Here is a 25,019-nt window from a genome sequence, read left to right as displayed (position 1 = left end):
ACAAATGCGAGAGTTTATTATTTTATTAATTTAGTTATTCACTAAAGAAACTGATTAGGGTATAAAAAAAGCAAAGACTTGGTTCACGTTCATAGCTCACTCCGTCTATTCGTTCTATATGGGATCATGTTTAATGCTTCTTGCTCATCTTTCTATGGAAAGATGGTGCAAGCTATTTATAAAGGACTAGATAGGTATAAGCCTCTTGGGTTTGAAAAGCTTCACTTAACTCTAACTGATAAAGGAAAAATTTGAACAGAGTAATAAATTGCACCATGGAAAAGAGTGTGGTCTATCTAAGGATGCACTGTTGTGAAGGATAGGTGGACATGTGCTAGAAACAAAGTTTCATTTAAAATGTAATTACTACACATCTTTCAAGTACTATATGTTTCCTCACAGGCAAGGTGATTTTTCTTTAGTAGAAGCTTTATATGATATAAAGAAAGATCCTCTAGAGTGGTGATGGGAACATTCAGGGGAAACCCCTAAACAGGCATCACTTGCAACCAGATTGCTCTCAAGTACCTAGTTCTTCAGCTTGTGAGACAAATGTGATAATACTTTTCTGACTTGCCAAACATTAGGTCAACTCTTCGATAATGTTTGTAAAGAACTATAGATTACACATTAATCTTCACTGAAATGTTTATTATTTTGATGCCTCTGTCAAATATTCATGTCAATATCATAGCATATTGACAGATTATTAGAATTGCCCAGAAATGAGTTTGGTCCACAATACTTGTGGCTGGTATTCTTATCTTCAATGGAAACTATTCAATTTGATCTCGTCCAGCCTGTACAGAAATGCTATTCAGAATATTAGGCAGATAGTATAAAGTTTGCAATTATCTTGAGACAGAAAAGTAGATAAGGCACCAAAAATTTCTCCAGTACTCCTCTGTCAGCTTTACGGCAGCATATGAATATAGGCATTGAGCACATAAACAATAGATTCTATCAATTTTGTCTCTTTTCTAGACTTCACAAAATTTAAATTATGCTATATTATTATTTATTTATCTTTTAAATCTATTTTTAAATCTTATTTTAGAATGGGTATATCACAGATATATGGATGTATGGATTATGTGACTTGGGTAGAATAGTGTATTTATATTTTTTATTGCATTATATTAATACCTTGCAAGATAGGTAAGTCCTGTGGTGGAATAGGCCCTGCTACATCATACAAAGGCAAGAGATAAATCCTGCAGTGGAATGGGTCATCCTACATCATATAAAGGCAAAGGGATAAGATCTGCAGTGGAATGTGCATGGGCTACATCATACAAAGACACTATTTGTGAGGGATTGTCTATATGGATGGGAAGCAATTGCAATAAGATGAAATGGTGAGGCCTCACTAGGTATACCACCTCAGAATGAGGCGAAGAGGGACGAGATTCCGCTCTTGGGCCTAGGGCCAAGTTAAGAGCACCCTATTCTAGTCTTTCCCCTAACTCATATGGTAGGATATATGATAGTTGAAGGACCTTAACCCTGTGAAGGGAATAAGATAGAATGATGAAGGAGAACGGCATAAGGTTCTGCTAGGTATGCCAATTCCAAAGTTATGGGGCCAAGGGGTACAGCATATCGGCCATTGGTTCCTAGGGCAGTGACAAAAAGGGCACCTCATCATATATTCTTATTCACCCCACTATGGTTATGGCCCATGAAAGTTGAAATGCTACAAATGTTTTCTTACCTAAGTATATTATAGATCTGCATATTTTTATTTATTTATGAGCTATTAACAATTTAAAAGTCTTGTATACAAATATGCGTACCTATTTCATGGTTGCAAGGCTTATATCCAAGTAGGATAGAAGAGATTTCCTACTTGATAAGATAGTTTTCTAACCCTAGCTCTTGCAATCGTGTTTGTAGAGGGCGCGTTTTAATAACGGATATTACAAAAGACCTAGATATGGATGATCAAAACATAGACGATTAGATGATAGATTTCTAATTTTTGTTTTTTGTTTGTGTATCACTATCATCATCAAACTATCAATATCTTTGGATTTCAATATGTATAGATGACCTAATATGAGATATGCAACGTGTGTCTTGAACTATTTGACTTTTCGGCACAATGACATTAGACATTTGTGTATTTAAAGTTAATGTTGAACTTTACCACTATTGTTTTTAAAGTTGTATGTCATGATATTTTCTAGAAATTATTAGTTATATTTAAAAAAAAAGTTTGATGTCTCCAAGTAACCCCATTTCCCAGTAACCTTGCACTTAGGAGAATGTAATCATTGTAATGATGGCATTTGAAACAACTGCAATCATTATCTTGCATACTTGCCTTCAAAGTTTCATGATAGATCATCTTTCTAATTACCTATAGTCTTAAATATCTATATATACTCCCCATCTCTATTGTAGTGATGCATATTGACCGTGTTCAGGTTGTTGTACTTATTCTTCTTTACTTGTCAATTACAAGACTTTTGACACCAGCTTCACTTGCAAATAGTACAAGAAGCATTTTTTACGATTTAATTTGCCCCATTATGAGCACTAAAAATTTGTTCTTGTAATCCACAATGCTTGTAGAGACATCTCATCTTCATTACGTGTTCTTAAATAGGCCATACCACTTCTCATCTTTGCATCGTAACTAGCAATTTAATCAATCTCATACAAGTGCTCATGGCCTTCATGATAATGGGTCATAACTATTACAAGCATTGGGATGATCATGCCAATGAAATACTTGAGTAAACTCCATCAATCTACAAGCATCAATTATAGCGTGTAGAAATTCAATTGAAAACAATACTTCCTCAGCTACCTCTCTTTATGCACAAGTGGACTAGAATGATCAGAATGGATAAATGCTATCCAGATTCAGTGGTCACCCCTCATCACAAGAGAGGAACACATGGCATTTCAAAATTCTTCTATAATCCAACGTGACAAATAATCAAAATCCACGACATGGTGACTGTGAGGCACAACGGTTGCACTTCTATTAGTATTGTGTCGTTGACTATTGATACATGTGACTCAGTGTTAATTGTGTGCTGCTCAAACTGATGGTCGTAATGGGGGCTGAAATAACTCTAATTTAAGACATGGTGTTTTCAAAAATTATGGAAACTTGGATATGCTTTATGCCACTTGTCTTTGACCCAGCTCAAAATAATAGTTTCTTTTGTAAGCTTATTTTAAGTCTTTGGTTTTCTGGTTTATATGTACACTGGAATGGGGCTCTTTCCTGGACTTGTCCATGGTCTTGTGCTCCTTGTAGATATCGCACCCATTGTCAGAGCATATATCCTTGTCCTTCTTGGCATGTTGATTTTATATTTCTACCTGTTTGTTTAGCACTGTCTCAACTAGTTGAATGTAGGTTCGAAATTTCTTCAATGACTGCAGTCTTACACCAGTATGACAATTTGTTTTCTTGGGTGCACCTGTGTGTGTGTGTGTGTGTGTGTATAGAAGATATTTTTCCCAGCACTTTAAATTATGATATTGCTATCAGAATTCAACAAAGTAGTCTTTGAGTCAAACTTATCAACCTATACATCATGAGTTGTGAGTTCAGAAGAACTTATCTCTCATAAGAATGAATGGTATACACAGCACTCATTGCATCAAGGAGATGTTCATTGAAGTGGAGCATGGGCCTTCCCAGGAGGTCATCCATCCTAGTACTACTCCAACACTACCAAGACTCAACTATGTAGTTTTCAAGTCAAAGATTGACCAATATATCATGAGTAGTGGTTCACAAGAACCCATCTCTCATGAGAATGAAAGGTACTCTTAGAATGCATAGGTTAACGAGATATGACCTAATATGAGATATGCAGCGTGTGTTTTAAACTATTTGACTCTTCGACACAATGACATTTGACATTTGTGTATTTAAAGTTAATGATGAACTTTACCACTATTGTTTTTAAAGTTGTATGTCACTATATTTTCTGGAAATTATTAGTTATATTAAAAAAAAAGTTTGATGTCTCCAAGTAGCCCCATTTCCCAGTAACCGTGCACTCAGGAGAATGTAATCATTGTAATGATGGCATTTGAAGCAACTGCAATCATTATCCTGCATACTTGCCTTCAAAGTTTCATGATAGATCATCTCTCTAATTGCCGACAGTCTTAAATATCTATACATACTCCCCATCTCTATTGTAGTGATGCATATTGACCGTGTTCAGGTTGTTGCACCTATTCTTCTTTACTTGTCAATTACAAGAATTCTGACAACAGCTTCACTTGCAAATAGTACAAGAAGCATTTTTAACTATTTTAATTTGCCCCATTATGAGCACTAAAAATTTGTTCTTGTAATCCGCAATGCTTGTAGAGACATCTCATCTTCATTACATGTTCTTAAATAGGCCATACCACTTCTCATCTTTGCATGGTAACTAGCAATTTAATCAATCTCATGCAAGTGCTTATGGCCTTCATGATAAAGGGCCATAACTATTACAGGCATTGGGATGATCATGCCAATGAAATACTTGAGTAAACTCCATCAATCTACAAGCAGCAATTCTAGCATGTAGAAATTCGATTGAAAACAATACTTCCTCAGCTACCTCTCTTTACGCACAAGTGGACTAGAATGATCAGAATGGAGAAATGCTATCCAGATTCAGTGGTCACCCCTCATCACAAGAGAGGAACACATGGCATTTCAAAATTCTTCTATAATCCAACATGACAAATAATCGACATCCACTACATGGTGACTGTGAGGCACAACGGTTGCACTTCTATTAGTATTGTGTCATTGACTATTGATACATGTGACTCAGTGTTAATTGTGTGCTGCTCAAACTGATGATCGTAATGGGGGCTTGAATAACTCTAATTTAAGACATGGCATTTTCAAAAATTATGGAAACTTGGATATGCTTTATGCCACTTGTCTTTGACCCAGCTCAAGATAATAGTTTCTTTTGTAAGCTTATTTTAAGTCTTTGGTTTTCTGGTTTATATGTACACTGGAATGGGACTCTTTCCTATACTTGTCCATGGTCTTGTGCTCCTTGTAGATATCGCACCCATTATCGGAGCATATATCCTTGTCGTTCTTAGCATGTTGATTTTATATTTCTACCTGTTTGTTTAGCACTGTCTCAGCTAGTTGAATGTAGGTTTGAAATTTCTTCAATGGCTGCAGTGTTACACCGGTATGACAATTTGTTTTCTTGGGTGCACCTGTGTGTGTGTGTGTGTGTGTGTGTGTATAAATAGTAGATATTTTTCCCAGCACTTTAAATTTTGATATTGCTATCAGAATTCAACAAAGTAGTCTTTGAGTCAAACTCATCAACCTATGCATCATGAGTAGTGAGTTCAGAAGAATTTATCTCTCATAAGAATGAATGGTATATATAGCACTCATTGCATTGAGGAGATGTTCATTGAGGTGGAGCATGGGCCTTCCTAGGAGGTCACCCATCCTAGTACTACTCCAACACTATCAAGACTCAACTATGTAGTTTTCAAGTCAAAGTTGACCAATATATCATGAGTAGTGGTTCACAAGAACCCATCTCTCATGAGAATGAATGGTACTCTTAGAATGCATAGGTTAACGAGATATGGGTTTGTGACCACAATTAATGATATATGGGTCAATAAGTTTAACTCAATAACTACATAGTTGCATGTAATGTTTGCAAATTGATTAACCTACTTGAGCCCAAAATATAATTGTTCTTTAGAATAACCTACAAAAGTAAACTCATTTAACAATCAATACTATAAGAGATAATGTTCAAGTACATAGATTAGTGACCAAGTATGTCGTTATAAGCATTATAACAGTCCTATGACCACTCATGGCTTAGTCTGATAGGAAGCTCAAAAGGGTGCAATAAACTGCTCAACCCAACTAAGCCCAAGAGCATGCAATCATTCAATAATGGCAACTCAATTCTTATTCCACACGCGGCAAGAATGTAATCTACTTGGCTCTCAGCCCACAATAGGCAGGAATGTAATCTACTTGCCTCTCGGCCTACAATGGGCACAATGTCCAGCTATGACCAATTCCATCCCCTAGGGTGGTCTACTTAGTTCGGGGAAGCTAGTAAACTGCATCTCCCTAAGCTATTTCCTCTAGCTCTCATTTGATTAATTTAGGGTAATTATATTTGAATTTATATACATGATCGATTTCCTTAAAATAATAGATTTCAAGTTACATTCATATTGGAAACAAGGCCTGTGATTACATATAGAAGATTGATGCATAATATGCTTTGTTCCATACCTATTACTTTATTTTGCACAATGGTTGTGCTGGCTGAATTGTATTTCAATTAGATCAGATCTTCTTCCTTGATCAATGCCTTCTACAAATGAAGCTTTCTTCCTTTATGGGAGAGCCATACCTTTCAGGCTTTCTGTCTTGAAAAAACATACCTATTTTCAATTGCTGTCCCTTTTAAAGAGTCACAACTCTTCCTTCGTGTTGAATTCTGCGGTAGCTGGGAGACAGATCTTGCCTAAAATGAAAAACTATGCAATTTTGGTTCTGCCTTATGTCTTTTGGTTCTCTCTCCAAGTTCCTTATGTTGCTTCTATTCAATGCCTTTGTTTGGCTGCTCCTGTTATGTTCTAGTCTTTGCAGTAACTCCTATTCTTTCGAAGGCTCATAGTTTATCTCTTTTCTTATAGTGTGTTGCATTTATGTGGCATGATGAGTCAGAGGCTTCACGTGTAGCATGCATCGTGCTATCTGGCACAATGTGTCTTGGCATCATAATCCTTGGTGTTGCGTTGGTTATTCATGGTGTCGGTTTACACTTTGTACGTGTCATTAATGTTTGAAGTGTAATGGTTTTTGCTTGGGCTTTGTATTCACCTCTTCATTGCTAAGAGGTGGTTAAGGCCATGGAAATAATTTTAGTGTCTATCATGTTTGTTGTTGCGTAGGTAAACATTGTATTGAGTAAGGAGACAAGTCTTGAGATGTTGCTTAGTGTAAGAGCTGATCATGTCAATTTTCCTGTTTATTGTCTTTGTCACAGCAGATAGCTATATGTGTACTATATCTCAAGCAATTATGAGTTTTCTAGTATTGTATCATGCTTTTTTTAGCACTGTGAATGATTGTCAATATTGTGATTATTGTGAATCATTCTTAGTAACATGTGAAATAAGGGCAGTTTCATTCTCACACCTTTCACCATTTGGCTCTTCTTTGATTGCAACATAGACCATTTCAACTACTTCCTTGTCATCATCAGAACTTGACTTGCTGTGCTCTTCTTCAGCAATGTAGCATGACTTTTTGCCTTTGTCTTTGTAATCTCTATTCTTTCTGTACTTGTAATCTTTCTTGTCATTTCTATCAGACTTGCCTCGGTTAGGACATTTAGCACCAAAGTGACCATACTCATTACATTTGAAACAAATCAAGAGCAGTTTACCTTTGTATTTACCTTTACCTCTTGATAACCTTCTTGCAAGTAATGCTTCAAATTCATCCAAATCATCTTCAGTTTTACTTTCTTCTTTGATTTTCTTATCTTTCTTTGGATTGTTGATGGTTAGTGAAGACTTAAAAGCATTTCCCATTGTAACCATACTGTTATCATAATTGCTCAACTCAAATGCAGTCAACCAACCAACTAAACCATCAAGTGTTAGATACTTTGATAGCATAAACAAGAAGAAGAGTTCTCTAGACTTAACTTGCAATTTCAAAATCCAAGATGGCACCTCCAACAGCTCTGATTGCACTCACAACATATTTGATTCAGTTCACATATTGTACAGCATTTTCACCTTCTTTCATTCTCATGTCATCATACTTGCCTATCAAGCTTTCAGCTTTGGCTCTTCTATGGCTTTTGGCCAATGCACATTTGGATTCTTCTCTTTCTAAGCACCTAAGAAGTGTTCCATTTAGATCCCTTATATATAGGTCACCAGGGATGAGGGTATAATGAGAAGCATTATAGATAAGTTGGTGTTTCTCACTGCGAGTGAGGTCATAAGAAATGATTTGGTCATGGAGGTAAGAGTAGATGTTGGAACAGCAGGAGGAATCACAACCAATGATGGTGCTAATAGTGCAGTTGTAAGGAAAGTCATATGTTGGATAACGTAGTTCTTCCACCAGGAATTCATATCTCAATTCATGTTCCTCTAGCTGCAAGATGGGAGCCAAGGTAGCCATAGCATCAACCAAAATTGTTCTCAGCTCTAGGAATTTGTTGGAATGTGACAAAGGTAAAATAATTCTTGAGATCATCAATCATTTTATTGTAGGGTACCAGTTTGTCATATTTTGTTTGGTAATCATTATTTGTTTGATTGGTAATCGATTTAGAATCCCCAAAGACATGCAACTTAGTAGTCCTCCATTCAATTGCAAGCTTTATTGCATTAGTAAGAGCCTCACACTCAGGTATATTATTAGTGCATGGAAATAGTAATTTCTAAGACTTGGATATAGTATATGTAGTGCCTCTCCCATTTGATTTTTGTAAGTCATCCCGGTGGATGCAACCTTGTTGATCTCTCCTTGAGAAGGGATCCTGATTGGGGCCATGAGTGGTCTACACCCTTGAGGTGATTGGATTTATGTTACTGTGTCAATTGCTTTGATTATGCTTATGGCTGATTTACAAGATTATGATGTGTTAGATGGTTCATTGAGGTTTGTGCTAGCGGTTACTAGGATCAATGTGGTATCATAATGTTGTTCCATGATTACCCTAAGATGTGTGCAGATATTACACTGTGTATTATTATCTTGCTACACTGGACTAGGTTCCTGTAGCAGTGGTTAGTCATATATTTGACCATGTTGACTTATGTGTTTTAAGTGTCTTTTTATGTTGATTAATCAAACATTATTAAATGCTTAAATAATTAGAAATGAATTGTCCATGTTGGATTCATGGTTATGTGCTATGGATATTTACCTGGTTCATTTCGGTAATTTATGCAAAATGGTTATTTACTTCATTCTTGCTTTGTGATGCTTTATGCGAAAGTGAGTGATGTAAATGGATTATTTCAGTATAATTAAATAAATGGTTAAATTAGGTAATTTAATGCATTTATCGCTTCGGCTATATTATTATATGCAATTGCACTTGATCGTGTTGTTTAGTGTGTAGGATTTGTGTCCCTGACAGTGGCACATGGAGTTAGTGATTCAGTTGTTCATATTTAACCAATGTCGTCCCTATATGGTTGATGTACCCTATTTAATTGTTTAAATTAAACCTTCTAGTGATTTAATAAATCTAGACTCATTTGCATTATGTGATTAGACCAGTAAGCATGTCTGTGCATTTAGAAGTTTGCATTTTCGCGAAAGTAATCAAAGAATTTTGTGATTTTGGTTTAAGAGAATTTTGGGCTTTATTTATTTTATTTAGTTCCCAACAACTTTGCCGTATAGTTGAATTCCATTTACTTGGAATAGTTTGTTTTCATTTCGGTTGATTTAGGGTTTAACTAGGTGACCTAGTTATTTACCCTAATCCTTTATTCACTTGAAAAGTGACTAAGTGATAGGGGGCCGGCTCTGATACCACTTGATGAAGGGCCACACCACCCTTACTCACTCACAATCAAGAAAGCAACAATATGGAGACCAAAAAAATGCTTCACAAGAAATTTTATTATACTTGAAGATCCTTACAACACCCACAAGATGATATCAAGCTTCTCCTTGAGCTTCTCCTTCCACAACTTCTACTTCTCAAGTTTCTACTCCTCGAGCTTCTCCTTGAGCTTCTACTCCTCAAGCTACTCCTTGAGCTTCTATTTCTTGAGCTCCTTCTTGAGCTTGATTACAAATGATAATAAGCCTTGCTTAAATAGGCACTTCTAACCCAAGACATTACAAACACAACCAATGTGGGATAAAAAGTAAATACAACTATCTTTAAATAAATATTAAATTCCCACCCAAATACAACTAAGCACCCAACAAATACTAAATACATGATTTATCCAAAACCTTCTAGAATTTCCACCTACACACCTCGATTAATGGAATGACAACTATTTTTCCTATTTTTCTATTTTATGCCACCTATGCACCTCGAAAATAAAAATTCCTCTTTTTTTCTTTTTCTCCTTTTTTCCCTTTTTATTTATTTATTATTTCTCCTCTAATTTTCGTCACTTTCTCTCTCCTCCAATTTTTTTTTTTTTTTCAAATAATTTTCCCATGCAAGATGCTCCTACACCAATAAGTATCCAAAAAGGAATTTAATTCCTCACTCCTTACTTTTGAATTAGAAACTTTGAGAGTAAAACCCAAAATCCTCTTCATGAGGAATTACTGTTCTATTCGTTGTGGGAGTTGCAAGCATGGGATTGTTGCGAGATCGGTCTCGTTGGATCCAGCTCAGGGAGACCTTGGTTTGCTGCGACTTTCGACAGCTTCCGAGGGTTATTTATTTTATCTGGCTGTTTTCTGTTTTAGCCCTTTAGGTTGCGAGGTAGAGCTCTCCCATTTCAATGTTTCAACTCCGTTTCTACTTTTGTTTTTGGTAGCCATTTGTTAGGAGGTTGAGAACTAGTGTTCCCCTCTGTTTCTGAGTGCTAGCTCTACCCGGTTGGACGGGTATGAGCATTTCCCTGTTTTCTGGGATGGGGGTTTGGGGTTTTGCACCGTTACGCTAGTCGTTTTTGCATATGGACTCCAAGCCCAAATTTTATTTGATATTCGTGACTTTTGTGTGCTAAGACCAAATGGGTTTTTATTTCGAAGTTTTTGAGTTTTGAAGTTTTTACCTCGATTTGTGTGCCACCCAAATTTCTCGGCTTATCTTGGCATGATGTTGGTCGCAGACTTGGATTATCTGTAGCATGTCAGTTAGACCATTGTTGCACTTTTATGTTACATTGGGATGTGTCACATCTATACTCCCGATTTTGTGTTCGGTTGAGTGTTTTTGTATCTGATGTTATCTTTCTGATCAAACCCTTGTTGTTATTTTCATGGATGTTAAGATTCGTGTAGAACCCATACTCCCAGTTTGAGGCCGGTTGAGTGAGTTCATGGTGTGTGGTTTGGTTGCATCATTGGGATTCATGTAGAATCCATACTTCCCGATTGAGGCCGGTTGAGTGAGTTCATGATGTATGGTTTTATTGTCTTTTGTGATTTGTGTAGAATTTGTCCTCCTGAGCTTGTATTCGGTTGAGCATTATTTTGCTTGTGTTCTCATCCAGCACTTGGTTTTATGATCTTCGTGATGGTGTTGCGCCACACACGAGTATATGCGCATACATTTGTCGGGTGACTTGCAAGGCCCGATCTCCCGTTTGTATTTCGGTTGAGTTATATTCATTTGGGGTTGGGTTGGGAATATGCATTCCTACGAGCACTCATCGTTGGATGAGCATGGGTAGGGTAGGGTAGCACCACATGGAGGTAGCTTTTATCTTGCAGCCTAGTGTTTATTGTGCCAGAGGGTTGGCGTAAAGAAGTTTTAATCAAGTGATAGCTGAATAAAAATACTGGGTAATAAAATGAAGACACTAAAAAGACATAGTGTGAGAGCCTTCCGTTGGGAAGTTGAGTCCACATGATACCAAGCTTGGGCTATCCGATGCCAAGTGACTCTCCATCCAACGAGTCATCTTTACTGTCTAGCGTGAGTGTTAGCCATGGATGTTTGCTTTATGTGTGTTTGTGGTTGGATCATTATCTCCATCAACACGATGGGAGTGGACCTATGGATTCACGTCATTAGGAGGCGTGGCTACCTATACCACTGTTGGGGACCGGTGTACAAAGACGATCTATTTCCAATTGAGACCGATGCTTGATGTTCACTTGGTATGTCGGGTTTTCCAGAGTATGTTTCCCTTGTGATTATGCTTTCATTGGAATGTATGGATATCATGTTAGTTTCATTGGTGCATTCCTTTATTATGATGTTGTAGCATATGGTTAGATCATGTAATTCACTGCTAGTTGGAGTATCTCTGCTTTGTTGGATTAGCATGTTATATCTTCTTGTTCTTATGATGTTAGTTACTTTTGTAGTAGTAACGCCCTCATAAGACAGCTCTGACTATCTAGTTGGCAGTTTGGGATGTTACACGCAAGGGATGGCTAGGGCCTTTGAGGTCTCATGATGCTATTACAGTTGAGAGGAATTTAGTTGTGTTGGTGCTTAAAGGCTTATGCTTTCCTTCCTATGATGTTTGGTTTATGAACCATGTATGTTCATTGTGATGTTGCTTTTCACATGTTCTTTCATACACTATTAAGGATTAGGTGGATAGATGTTTTTCTCCTTCCTGTTGGGCAACGTCTTGTCTTTTATGCTCTCAAGTGATCATTCCTTGATTTAAGTGGATCCGGTACTCCCCGGTGTGGAGGTTTTATGTTTTTATGCATTTTCCTCTTGTTTTGTTTTTGCGTTGTTGGCAATCCTCGCATGGGAAAGGTACGTCCTTGCACGAGAATGTACTGTCTCACGCAGACATACATTCTCCCTCGTGCGGGAATATACTTCCTCGCATTGAGTGTGTACTTCTTCATGCGGTGTGATGTGAATCCTCGCATGGAGTATTGCACTTCCTCAGGTGCAGCGATGTAGTTCCTCGCACGAAACTTGAGACTAGTGCACTTCCTCACGTGAGAAACAGGGGGCAGTTAGGCTTGGCCGAGGAAGGTTTGAAAGATGGTTTTGGACATCTTGTTGGATTTCACACCTTTCCAATTCAAAACAATCTTTCTATGGGGTTTAAAATATATCGTTTAAGTATAAGTTGACGTGTATTTAATTTCTTATACGTCAACTTAAGTATAAGAAATTAAATATATCTTAAGTATAAGAAATTAAATACACGTCAACTTATACTTAAGATATATTTTAATATATGTGACGATTCATTTGAGATAGGCTCCATACCTCTCCGAGTTAAGATAAAGATTCTAGGAAATTTCAGGGCTTCAGGTTTCAGACTTGGCCAAATTTCAGAAGTCAGCATTATCTTTCAGCATGGTGTTTAGCAGATGAGTGGTTGCACTTGAGCCCTCATCTTCTACATGACCGTTGTTTGTCCCTGCTTGTCAATCATGATTATGATATGGTTAGTGAATATGGACTTATATGTCTAATCATGCTAGGAGCTTTTACTTTGGGATTGAGGAGAACATCCCCTTGGTATATTCTCATGATTTGTGTGGTCTTGGTTAGTGAGTTGTGGTTTTGAGCTTCGAGATCTTTGGAAGTAGTTGTAAGACTTCTGCTGGTGTAAGTGAACATGTGAGTCTTGCCATGTTCCCTATTCTCATCACCTTGTCCTAGTGTTTCATTATTGCACTTGGTTACTTTATGTTGTTGTTAAATAACTCATCTTAATAAAAAAATTATTCAATGCATGTTTTATCCTTGTGTTCCAAGGATCTTTGGGTAGGACATTACAGTATATCCTTAGGGAGTAATGAAGAGGACTCCAACACCAACACCATTTAGTGTGTAGGAACCATCAAAAAACATTTTCCAGGTCCTTTCAGTCATGTAAATGATGGATGAGTTAGGAAAGTCAATTTACATAGGAGCATTATTTTGGAGAGGAAAGTCAGCTTGCTCATTTGCAATAGCTTGTCCTTCGATGACCTTACGTTCAACATACTCAGTGTCAAATTCAGAGAGAATCATCATCCATTTTGCTAGTTTACTAATAAGGGTATCTTTGCTTAACCAATATTTCAAAAGATCAATTTTGGCAACAAACTAAATAATGTGAGCTAGCATATAGTGTCTATGATTTTGAGACACAAACACCACAAGAAAACAAACCTTTTCAATATTGTTATAATTGATTTCATAAGCCACTAGAGTTCTGCTAATGTAGTATATTGCTCGTTCTTTTCCTGTCTCATCTTTTTGTGCTAGCAATGCCCCTAGGGATGTAGCTATAGCTAAGATATATAGAATGAGGGGATTCCTTGGTATAGGAGGCATTAGAAAAAGAGGTTTATCCATGTATGCCTTTATCTAATATAGGCTCTTTTCACATTCTTCATTCCAAACATAGGTAGCTCCTTTATGTAGATTATTGTTGAAAGGTTGTGCTCTATCAATAAGTTGAGATATGATCCTCCTAATTGATTGAAGACACCCTTGAAGGTTTCTCATTTGACTAATGTTTATGGAAGGTAGCATTTCTATTATAGCTTGGACTTTCTCAGGGTCAACCTCAATTCCTTTAGCTGAAATAATGTACCCAAGTAGTTTTCCCAAGGTGACACCAAAAGCACATTTCTTAAGATTCAACCTTAGCTTAAACTATTTCGCTTGTTCTGGGATTCAGCCTAAATCCTCAAGTCGAGTATATCTTTTCTTTGATTTGGCCAAGGCATCATCCACATAATCTTCCATGGATTTGTGCATCATGTCATGGAACATAGTTATCATAGCTCTTTGATAGGTAGCTCCAAATTTTCTAGTCCAAATGGCATGACGTTCCAGAAAAAAGTTCCCCATGCACAAGTGAAAGCAATCTTATCTTAGTCTTCAAGATCTATATTAATTTGGTTATATATTGAGAATCCATCCATGAGAAAATACATTCATAACCTGTAGTCATATCCACTATCGTATCTATGTTTGGAACTTGAAAATCATCCTTAAGGCATGCTTTATTGAGATCTCAAAAGTCTGTGCATATGCAAATGGATTTTTCATGTTTTGAAACTAGTACAATATTTGAGATCCCCTAAGCATAGTCAATAACTCTTATGAATCTAGATTTGAGTAGCTTTTCCGATTCTACTTTAACTAAGAGAGCTACATGTGGATGCATTTTTCTCAAATTTTCTTTTATAGGTTTCAGACCAGGAGCTATGGATAGATAATGCATGATAAGATTTGTGTCAAGACCTAGCATATCTGAATAAGTCCAAACAAAATGGATCTTCTTTTTCACAAATAATTATGTAAACTATTTATTTTCTTCTTCTGATAGTGATTAAACTAAATGTATGATTTGAAGTGTCTCTTCTATCCCAAGATTTATTGGTTGTGTAGGCTCTATCAATACTAAAGATCTTTCTTGGAAATAACTAGGAAGACTACCAAATACCTCATCCTCGGGTGCCTCAGGGAGGTTTTCACCCTTGGATATGTCTTTTGTTTTTACTTTTTTTGGCTTTGACACTACCACACAATGGTTTTCTCCATCATAGCACCTATTCTTTTTCATTTTCTAACTAAGGTACTTGATATATGACTCGGTCATATTTGTAGATGGTTCACTAGTGGAAGAAACTACAGGTTCAATGGTGTTGAGGTAGCATGTAACCTCATAGTCATTTTGGAAGGTAAGCAATTCAGGTGGTTGGTTTTGTTGAGGTCGGGATAGACAAGCAAGAGTGGAGTGAAGCATTCCAAGTTGTTGATATAGTAGGAATCATCTCCGATGATGAGAAGTTTGGAATCGTCTCTCTCAAAGGTACCTAGATCAATTCGTCCCCTAGCATGATCGTTGTCATCAACAAGTGTGATATGCAGGTTTGACTTGTTAAGTCCTACGGGTGACTCGTCTACTACCTCAATTTGGTTAGCATAATTGTATACAACATCTACTTCAAATTCCATAGATTTCACTGAAGCTGAATCCCATTCATATTCATGTGAGTCTGCACTATGGTGCCATTCTAGTAAGCGTGCAGTATTCCTTCAAATTCTCTCTCCATTTGGGTCCTCAACATCTGAGTCAGCATGTTGATGGGATGTAGAAGACTCATCATCATGTTCTAGTGGAGGTCCCTCTTCATTTCAAAGAATAGTAGAAGGGACAAAGTTGTCATCAGCTTGTTTAACAATATTGACAGGAAAATTTATTCTTTGATTTCACCGGTAGTATCTGACTCTTGATCAGGAATAGGTTGTTTGTCAGCATTAGCAAATCCCAATTGAATCTTGTCCCTAGACTTTCATCCATTGGTTCTATGCTCAGTGAATGAACGACAATATTGTTCTATCTTTATGTCATGTGCATGTGTATAATTTACATTCAGAGACTTTTCTGTATGGTGTATTGTGAGATCACTCAGATTTTGAGTTTGGTGTATTGTGAGCTTCTTGTAGCGATACTCTGTTTATTTAAATTATTTTTATGAACTATAATCAATGTGAGATCGTTGAATATTGAACACTTTGAAAGAGGCAGAGAACTTGTAACTTGTTTTAAGAAATTTTATTAAGGATCTATCTTTCAGTGGGTTGGGTTGTTTCCCTCAATGAGGAGGGCTTTTCCCAGGATAAATGTTTTGTGTGACCTGATCGATTTGAATTTGTGATTTCAATTGCTGCATATTTATTTCTGGTTCTTGAATTTAACATGCTAGAGTGGGTCCAAGGAAACAATCTGAAACCAGAAGTATTGAGTTATAGTTTTTCAATTTGCTCTACTTTCAATTGATTGTTTGCTGCTATCATCAATGGTGAATGGTTTGAAAGTTGAAAATAGCTTAGATGGCTCTTCAAACTTCTTTTCATGGAAGTTTAGGATTCTGATTGCACTTGAAGAGAATGACCTTCTTGACTATGTGAATTTTGATCCAACAGAACCTTCTAAAGAAACACTAAAGAAGCTGAGAAAGTCCAATGGAAAAGAATAAATCATGGCAAAGAAGATTCCTATTGATTCAGTTAAGGATCATTTGGTTCCCATTATTTCTAAGTCGAGTTCAGCCAAAGAAATGTTTCAAACTCTAAAGGACCTATACAAATTCAACAACACTAGCAGAGCTTTATCCCCGAGATGTCCACTTTTGCATGTTATAATGGCTAGAGGGGAATCAGTAGTTTTGTATTTTATGAAGATCACAGAGGCAACGGATCAGCTTAGTGCAATTGGAAAATCTTTTGTAGATAAGGATTTGGTTATGCTTGCCATTAATGGACTTACCCATTCCTGGGAATACTTCACTCAAGGTGTCAATGGGAGAGATGATCTTCCCAAATTTGACAAGTTGAGAGCTAATTGCATTCAAGAAGAATCCACACTTGAAGCTAGAGGCAATGGACATAAAAATCATCATGAAGACGATCATGTACTTGCTGCCCACACTTCTAAACAAAAAGAGAAGAAGTGAAATTTCAAAAGATTCAGAGATAAAAACCTTGAATCAGCTCCTGACTCCAAGACAAAGAAGAGGAATCTTTCTAAGATCTAATGCTTCAAATGCAACAAATTTGGAGACTTTGATAGAGATTGTACCTCAAGACCAAAGCCTCAATTGGCTGCTGCAAATATTGAAAACTCTTCTCCTCAAAGAGAGTCAAATGAATATTCCGAAGGATGTCTTATTTATTTCCACACTGTCTAGCAATATTCCTACCAACAGTGATAGATGGTCGATTGATAGTGGAGCATATCGTCATATTACTGGCTACTATGAGCACTATTTCAACTTGAAGGAAAAAAAATCTCACCTTCAAGTTATTATTGGTGATGATGCAAATTATTTTGTTATCTAAATTGGTTCTACTGCCTTCCAATTGGATTCCAGAATTCCTCCTCACTTGAGTGATGTTCTTTTTGTTCTTGGCATTAAGAGGAATCTGATTTCTATTTCAGCATTAGAAGAGAAGGGTTATCATGTTGCCTTTGCTGATGGAAAAGTTCTTGTGTGGAAGAAGAACTCCATCATTCAATCTGCCCACGAGATTGACAGTCTTTACAAGCTTTCAGCCCATCCTATTCAAGCATTAGATCATGATTCTTCAAGTTTAAGTGAGCTATGACACAGAAATTTGGACATCTAAATTTTAGAGCTGTCTTCTGTGGAGAATGTTGTAGTTGGGTCTTCCAAAGCTGACTCAAAACCATGAAGGCATCTGCAAGGGAGTTAATTCATGATTCTGCAAGTTCAAGTGAGCTATGACACAAAAATTTGGACATCTAGATTTAGATCAGTCTTCTGAGGAGAATGTTGTAGTTGGTCTTCCAAAGCTGAACCAAAACCATGAAGGCGTTTGCAAGGGATGCGCTCTAGGTAGGAACATTAAAAGTAATTTTCATAATAGTGAAAGTAGAGCAAAGGAAATCCTAGAGTTAATTCATTCTAGTTTATGCGGTCCGATGTCAGTTGCTTCCCTTAGTTGTTTTTGGTATTATGTTACCTTCATTGATGATTTTTCTCATGAGTGTTGGATTTATTTTCTTAAGTCTAAAGAATTTGATGAAGTGCTGTTCCATTTTAAAAGAATCAAAGCACTTGTTGAAAAATTATCTAACAAGAAAATTAAGATTCTAAAGTCTGATAATGAAGGAGGGTATATTACTCGTAACTTCTATATTGAAGAAGGAATTAAAAGGGGGTTTTGTGTCCCTTATAATCCTCAACAAAATGGTATAGCTGAAAGAAAGAACAAGACAATTGTTGAGTCAGTGAAGTCTATGATCCATGATCAAAGCCTTCAAACATTTTTATGGGCAGAGGCTTGCAGGGCAGCAGTATACATTCAGAATTGGAGTCCTCATCTGATTTTAAACAACGTGACTCTAGAAGAAGCTTTTACACGTATCAAACCATATATTAGTCATTTCAGACTGTTTGGATGTCTTTTATACATTCATGTTCCAAAGAGAAAAGAACAAAATTAGAATCAACAAAAAAGCAACACATCTTTGTTGCTTATAATGAATCTTCAAAAGCATACATAATCTACATTCCAAGTCAAAAGCAAATTGAAATCAGCAGGGATGTTTCTTTGGATAAAGATGTAGCCTATAAAATATCCAAAGAATCCTGATTGCGAAGACTTTGTGCATATAGATAATCTACATTCCAAGTCAAAAGCAAATTGAAATCAGCAGGGATGTTTCTTTTGATAAAGATGTAGCCTATAAAATATCCAAAGAATCTAACATGGAATCTGATAGCAAAGACTTTGAGCATCCTCAAGACATAGATAAGCTGATACAGTCTCACCTTTAGAAACTCAGAGGAAGAATACAAATTTAGAAGACTCTACTGATCCTGTTGAACCAATTGATCCAATAGATAATTCTGTAAGTCCCAGTGATAATTCAGTTAATAAGAAAATGCCATTGTGGGTCAGGCATACTATGGAAGAGGCTAAAAAATATGCAGCCCCTTGTGGCACTTTTAGAGAGAGTAAGAGGTCTCACAAGTTTGCAAGTTACGTAGCTTTGATGAGTCACATTAAAAACATCCGAGCCTTCTAGTGATGAAGAAGCTTCAAATCAGCAAATGTGGAAGGATGCTATGATGGAAAAGTATCAATTCATCATCAAATATGATGTTTGGAACATTGTTCCAAGGCCCAAAGTTAAATCAATTGTTGCTTCTAAATGGTTGTTTAAGATTACACATGCAGCTGATCGAAGTATAAAAAAACATAACGCCAGATTTGCATCTAAAGGTTTTTCACAAAAGGAAGGTATGTTTAATGATAATCTGCCTTTTTCATAGTTTGGGCTCCTAACCCTGGTTTGGCGAAGCATGACATATCATCTAAAACAAACACTGCAAATAAATTTGCTATATCATCTAAATATTATATTGTATAATAGTGATGGCATTTAAATCTCGGATAGTATGATACTTTATCATTGATCATGATATTATTATGGTAATAATTTTAAAAGATAATTGTCTAAGTTGTTAGTTTGGGTCAGCAATTCCAAGCCCCACTCATTGTAATCAAGTTTCTCAAGAGACAAGAGATCTTAATAACTAGTGAAGACTAGACGTGGCAATCCCAATTGGGTTGAAGGCGATGCCCTTCAAAGGGATAGTGGAAAATGGGTTGAGGTGCAGAGCCCTTGCCACCAAGGCCTTCGAAACCCCACAAACCTTCATGGCACACATTATTTTCACAACTTTATTACTTAATGGCAAAATTAGGTAGTTTGCAATTGTTCTTTAAAAATAGCTTAAGAAGAATGAGTTTCTATGAGATATAGTAGTGAAATTGCTATTAGGATTCAATTGTGCAGTTTTCGAGTCAAACTCATTGGCTCGTGTTTCATGAGTAGTGGTGCACAAGAACCCATCTCTCATGAGAATGAATGGAACACTTAGCACTCATTGCACCTAGGTGATGCTCACAAGGGTGAAGAATCGGACCTTCTTGAGAGGTCACCCATTCCAATATTGCTCCAAATCAAGTGTGCTTAACCATGCAGCTTCCTCCAGGGTTAAGCCCATTGGTTTGCAAGCCTTAACCTTGGAGGAAACTCCATGGTTAACCACGCTTAAGTTGGAGCATTACTGAAACGGGGTCAAACCCTTAGTAAGGCTAGGTGCATCAACCCTATGAGCATCACCAAGTGGAATGAGTGCTAAGTGTTCCATTCATTCTCATGAGAGATGGATTCTTCTAAACCACTACTCATCAAACATGGGTCAATGAGTTCAACTCAAAAACTACACAGTTGAATCCTGATAGCAAAGTCACAATTACTTAGTGGAAAATATCTCCTACTTATCAGATATAGTTGTGACTGTCAAACAACAAACATAAGGCAATGTTTAGATTTTTTATTGTTTTAGTATTTAAAATCTCACTTTTGGAGTGTTTTTGTTGATTTTTGCCCACAAGAACATTTGGGAATGCCTGGGAGCAGCAGTGATGCTCCCATTGCCATTCTGAACCTGGTCTTGTTGGGTACAGGAACAGGAACTGATTGAGAATAACCAGTAACTTGTATTTTACTAAGATTTACCTGAATGTGGAATACTTTTAAAAGAGATAAATGGAGTTTAAAAAGAGAAAAATTTATAACAGAGCCAGGGAAGAATGCTGCCATTTATTTCAATCAACCCTCCCCATGTAAATGTCTAAATAAACTCAAAAAACAGATGGAAAATATTCAAAAACGTATCCACTTTCCCACACCATGAACTATCTTTGCACCATCTACCTGGCCCTGTATTTATTTGACTATCGTTCACAATACATATAATTATTTTATTATACTTTATAAAGAAATGGAATAACAGATATCTATGCCAATAAACAAGAGTACCACAAGTTTCTGAGGGACAAGAATTTATTATGAACTTCACATTTGGTTATCCTAGATCAAAAATTATGGTCCTAAATGCTTTTGCACCTATTTGCTTTGCTTGACTAAGATGCAGATAAACGATGTGGATGCAAAAATTATTGGAGGAATGCCTATTGGCAGAAAAATTGTGTTTATGCAGGATTGAGCTAACTTGTGCAATTAACTAGCCCATATTCAAATCTCAGTACTATATGTAAAAGCAATTAAAAACATCCCATTCTCTTTGTGTATAGCAAAATGATGCTAATACACAAGAAGGAATGAAGTATTTCAAAAATAAATGGATTATGTTGTTGCCTGAAACTGGTCCTGGATTCTTAAAACAGAAACAAAGCTGAAATGAAAAGATACAAGAATCTTACCTCGAAGGCAGATGAAAAGATAGCCATGCCCCCAATTATACTAAGACCAGTCATATATGCATTTTGTCCAGGCACATCACATTGGATTGCAGTCGCTCCGTAATCCATAATCCAAACATGAATTATAGTCAAAACAGTGCCCTGGAGATACTGACCCTCAACAGCCATCTGTAAGCCAGCTGGCAAAGAAGAAACCCAAGGTGGAAATATAGGCAGCAGTGCACTGGTAAAAGCAAGCAAAGTAGACATGTACACAAAATGTATCTGAAAGAATCGGAAGAGAAGCCAAGTCACTGCTGCTTGAAAGAAGGCTATTTTTGCAGTGGCCAACAGCACACTGCTCACAGCATGGTCCAGAACCTCGGCACACCTGCTTCTTGTGGACTTGGACACAGGCAGCATACCCAATACATGTTCCATCACACCGCCAGACTCAGAAGTAATCAAATAATAAAGCAGCGAGAAAAAAACCATTGACTGGGACAGGAAATTCAAAATGCCAGCAGCACCAGAGGCAATTGAGACAACAATAGACAGCACAAAGTTTGTGCCTCCTGTGAATAGGATAGTGCTGCTGGCGAAAACATGCTTTATGACATCCATGCTCTGCAATGCAAAATTCTTCGCCTTCACGACCAAATCATTCCTGGAGATCTGATTATCCTTAAATAAGGCCTCCAATTCTGTATAAATTCCCCTGAAATCTCTGCTTTGAACTTTGCCACGAATGCTTTGTAGCTTCAGAGTGAAGGGATGGGAGGGTATGGCCGGGACAGAAGAAACCGAAAAATTATCATGGGAAGGCTTAGGAGTAAGCAAATAATGTTTGAAAGAGTCGGCAAAATCTGTCATATTATATTGCCTAGCTATTGCATCCATTTGCTGCGAGACCGTCTCGTAAAATTTTACAGTGTAAGTGTCCATTAATTCCGGAATATTATTTTCAATAATCCACTGCTTTAGCCCCACACGCTCAGCATAATTACTCTTCTGTACATGTTCTTTGAGAGAAATAACAGCATCTTTACCCTCAAGCCCAATCTTATAAGAAAAGAACAGAATTCCAACAACAAAGCCAATGATCATAATGCTTATGAGCCAAACAGCGACCAAAGTAGGCAGGCGTTTAAGTACGCAGTGAGTTAAGTACCTGCTAGCTCGGCTCCAAATCGGCAGCCGGGAACCCTTCTTCCGCAGGCTTCGGCCTCTCCGAACCTGCGAAATCACCTTGAGCGTGCTCGCCACGCCCGGTTTCCCAGCTTTCGAGTCGTCGGGAAACCCTACCGTTTTCTGAGCCGCGTGCAGAATGAATCCCGCAAGCAAAAACAAGGGCCACGCCGCAACCCCTAGCCGCTCGTATGTTATAACAAAAATTGCAAATGAAAGCATCCATCTCAGCAATTTTGAGAACTCGGTAATGGAATCCTCCTCAGACTTGAGCTTTTTTCTCAGCACGGCGTTACTTAGATCGTTGAATGTACCGGCCATGGCATCGTACACGGCGACTGGGAGGGCCAAGAGGGTTTCGAACAGACCAAGTTGTAAAGGCTGGGTCCAGAAATCCACAAGCGCGCCCTGAATTTCACGCAGTGGCATGGAGCACAGAATGGCCCACTGAATTGGCGTCCAGTATTCTTCCAGAAGCTTGGAAACGCCGTAAATGGCCGCTAGCAAGAAAATGAGGCCTCCATGCGCCATGGCAATATAAAGGGCAAGCCGAAGCTCCGGATTTTGACTTCCGAAGGCACTGTTGTCTGAATCTGAGGTTTTAGAGGGATTTGTTTTAGTGGGATTCGAACTGCCGACCTCCGGCAGGACATCGTCGCTGTTATCTCTATGTTCTTGCTCCGTTTCGTTGGTCATGTTTGCGGCTCCTTCGAACATGTCCTTCCAGGGGAGGGACTCCAGATTAGACGACGATGGCTTGTGATGGATCATTTGCTCTTCCTTACAGTTGGCTGGCATTGAAGTTGATCTTCCCGTAGCCTTCGGAGGTTTCGAACTGGCGACGTACGGGACAATTTCCATGTCCGTCCCCAGCAAAATCTTCTCCGCTGATTTTACCCCTGTGAAGACGAGTGCGCTGCTTACATTTCATTCGACTGGGCGTCGCTTAAATCTAGTTCGGATTGTGACCACGCCTTTTCATGAGAGTTGTGATCACGACGTTTTTAAAACCATGATTAAAATAAATATAATCGTAATGATCGACCTGAGTAATGCCAAAAGGCATTCGCTAAAGTAATGCTAAAGTAGCGCAAATTTCCCGTCAGAATTGTCTACTGTAGGCCCAAAATGAACACACAATTCTCTGTAAAAAATCCAGATTTACCTGATGCGGATAGGAGGCATTGATTGAGGACAATGAATCCAATCCACTGTTGACATAAAGAAAAAGGTCATTGTAATAACGAAAGGGACCCATTTTAAAATGCCATTGACTGAACAGGCATCTTGAGCTGTTGAGCCGAAGAAGTATGGTATTGACGAGTGATAAAGGACATGAAGCTTTCATTCCCAACGCATTGTCTATTTCCTGCCACAACGACACGCGGCTAAGACAGGCAGACATGATGGGAAGAAAGTTCGAGACTGAAAAGACAAAGTGTTTGTGGGTCTGATCGTTGGATCTCCACCTAAATGTGCAAATTTGTATTAATATTATCAAAATTTTGACAATTTATATTATTTTTAATTTTCATTTATTAAGTTCGGCAATTAAGCAAGGGGTTGACATTTGGGGCCGTCATAACTCAGCAATGTGTTAGTTGTACAAATCAAGACTACAAATAACACACTACAAGCAAAGTAAATAGTCTTCTTATAAAAGAAAAATGAGAGGTTAAAAGTGGCCACTTATAACACTCAAAAGAGGCTACTATAGTATACACCCAACACCTTACATAGTAGAGCATTCTAATAAAAGAATTGTGAAAGCTTGTCCAAGTCTTCATGGGGGTATCAAATGATGTCCAAAACCATCCTATAGCAAAAAGAAATGACATCACCTTGACTAAAATCTACCCCCATCTACTAGATTCTTTTCCACCTCAATAGAAAAGGAGTTGTAAGAATTCAATATAGCTTTGATACCACGTAAGAAAATTTGGTATAACTCTAATACCATGTAAGAATTTGCCTAAGGCAAGAATGAAATGCCAAGATCTAGAAACTCAAGAGATAGCACAAGAGAGCCAATATATGATCGAATGAGAATGGATTAATTAGATAATTGGAGGAATACATCATAGAAGTGTCTTGTATATAAGGGCAACTGATATGTCTAGGAGTCATATAAGAGATAAGCATAACAACTAAGAACATGTCCACCAAGAGTGGATTATCCTCCACTGTGCACGAATGTATGTGCAACAATGTGAGGATAAGAATGTAAAGGTGTATCTCATAAAGAGATGTAGTAGACAACATGCACTCAATTGGAGTGCAAACTAATGTGTTGTCAACATAGCAACTCATATGAATATGCAAATTCCTAGGTGTCTACATGACAACTAATATGAAAATGCATTAACCTAAGTAAACTTTGTAAAGTGTAAACAATAAATACTTATTTACACCAACACCCCCCCTTAAGTGCAACTTAGGAGAATG

General features: G+C 37.5%; 1 protein-coding gene across 1 annotated transcript in view; it reads right to left on the bottom strand.

Moving 5' to 3' along the window:
• LOC149553428 (transmembrane protein C9orf5 protein) overlaps positions 1-24,017 on the bottom strand; it is a 29,174-nt gene extending 5,157 nt beyond the window's left edge. Inside the window, exon 1 of the mRNA XM_089788875.1 lies at positions 21,408-24,017. Coding sequence (XP_089645001.1) covers positions 21,408-23,435 — 2,028 coding nt within the window. The 5' untranslated portion in view covers positions 23,436-24,017. The remainder of the gene's footprint in view (positions 1-21,407) is intronic.
• Positions 24,018-25,019: the final 1,002 nt, after the last annotated feature.

This window comes from Cupressus sempervirens, chromosome 6 (assembly GCF_028749045.1).
Source record: "Cupressus sempervirens isolate cs-2001-9-10 chromosome 6, ASM2874904v1, whole genome shotgun sequence".
Classification (NCBI taxonomy): Eukaryota; Viridiplantae; Streptophyta; class Pinopsida; order Cupressales; family Cupressaceae; genus Cupressus; species Cupressus sempervirens.
This window is presented reverse-complemented; position numbering and strand designations above follow the sequence as displayed.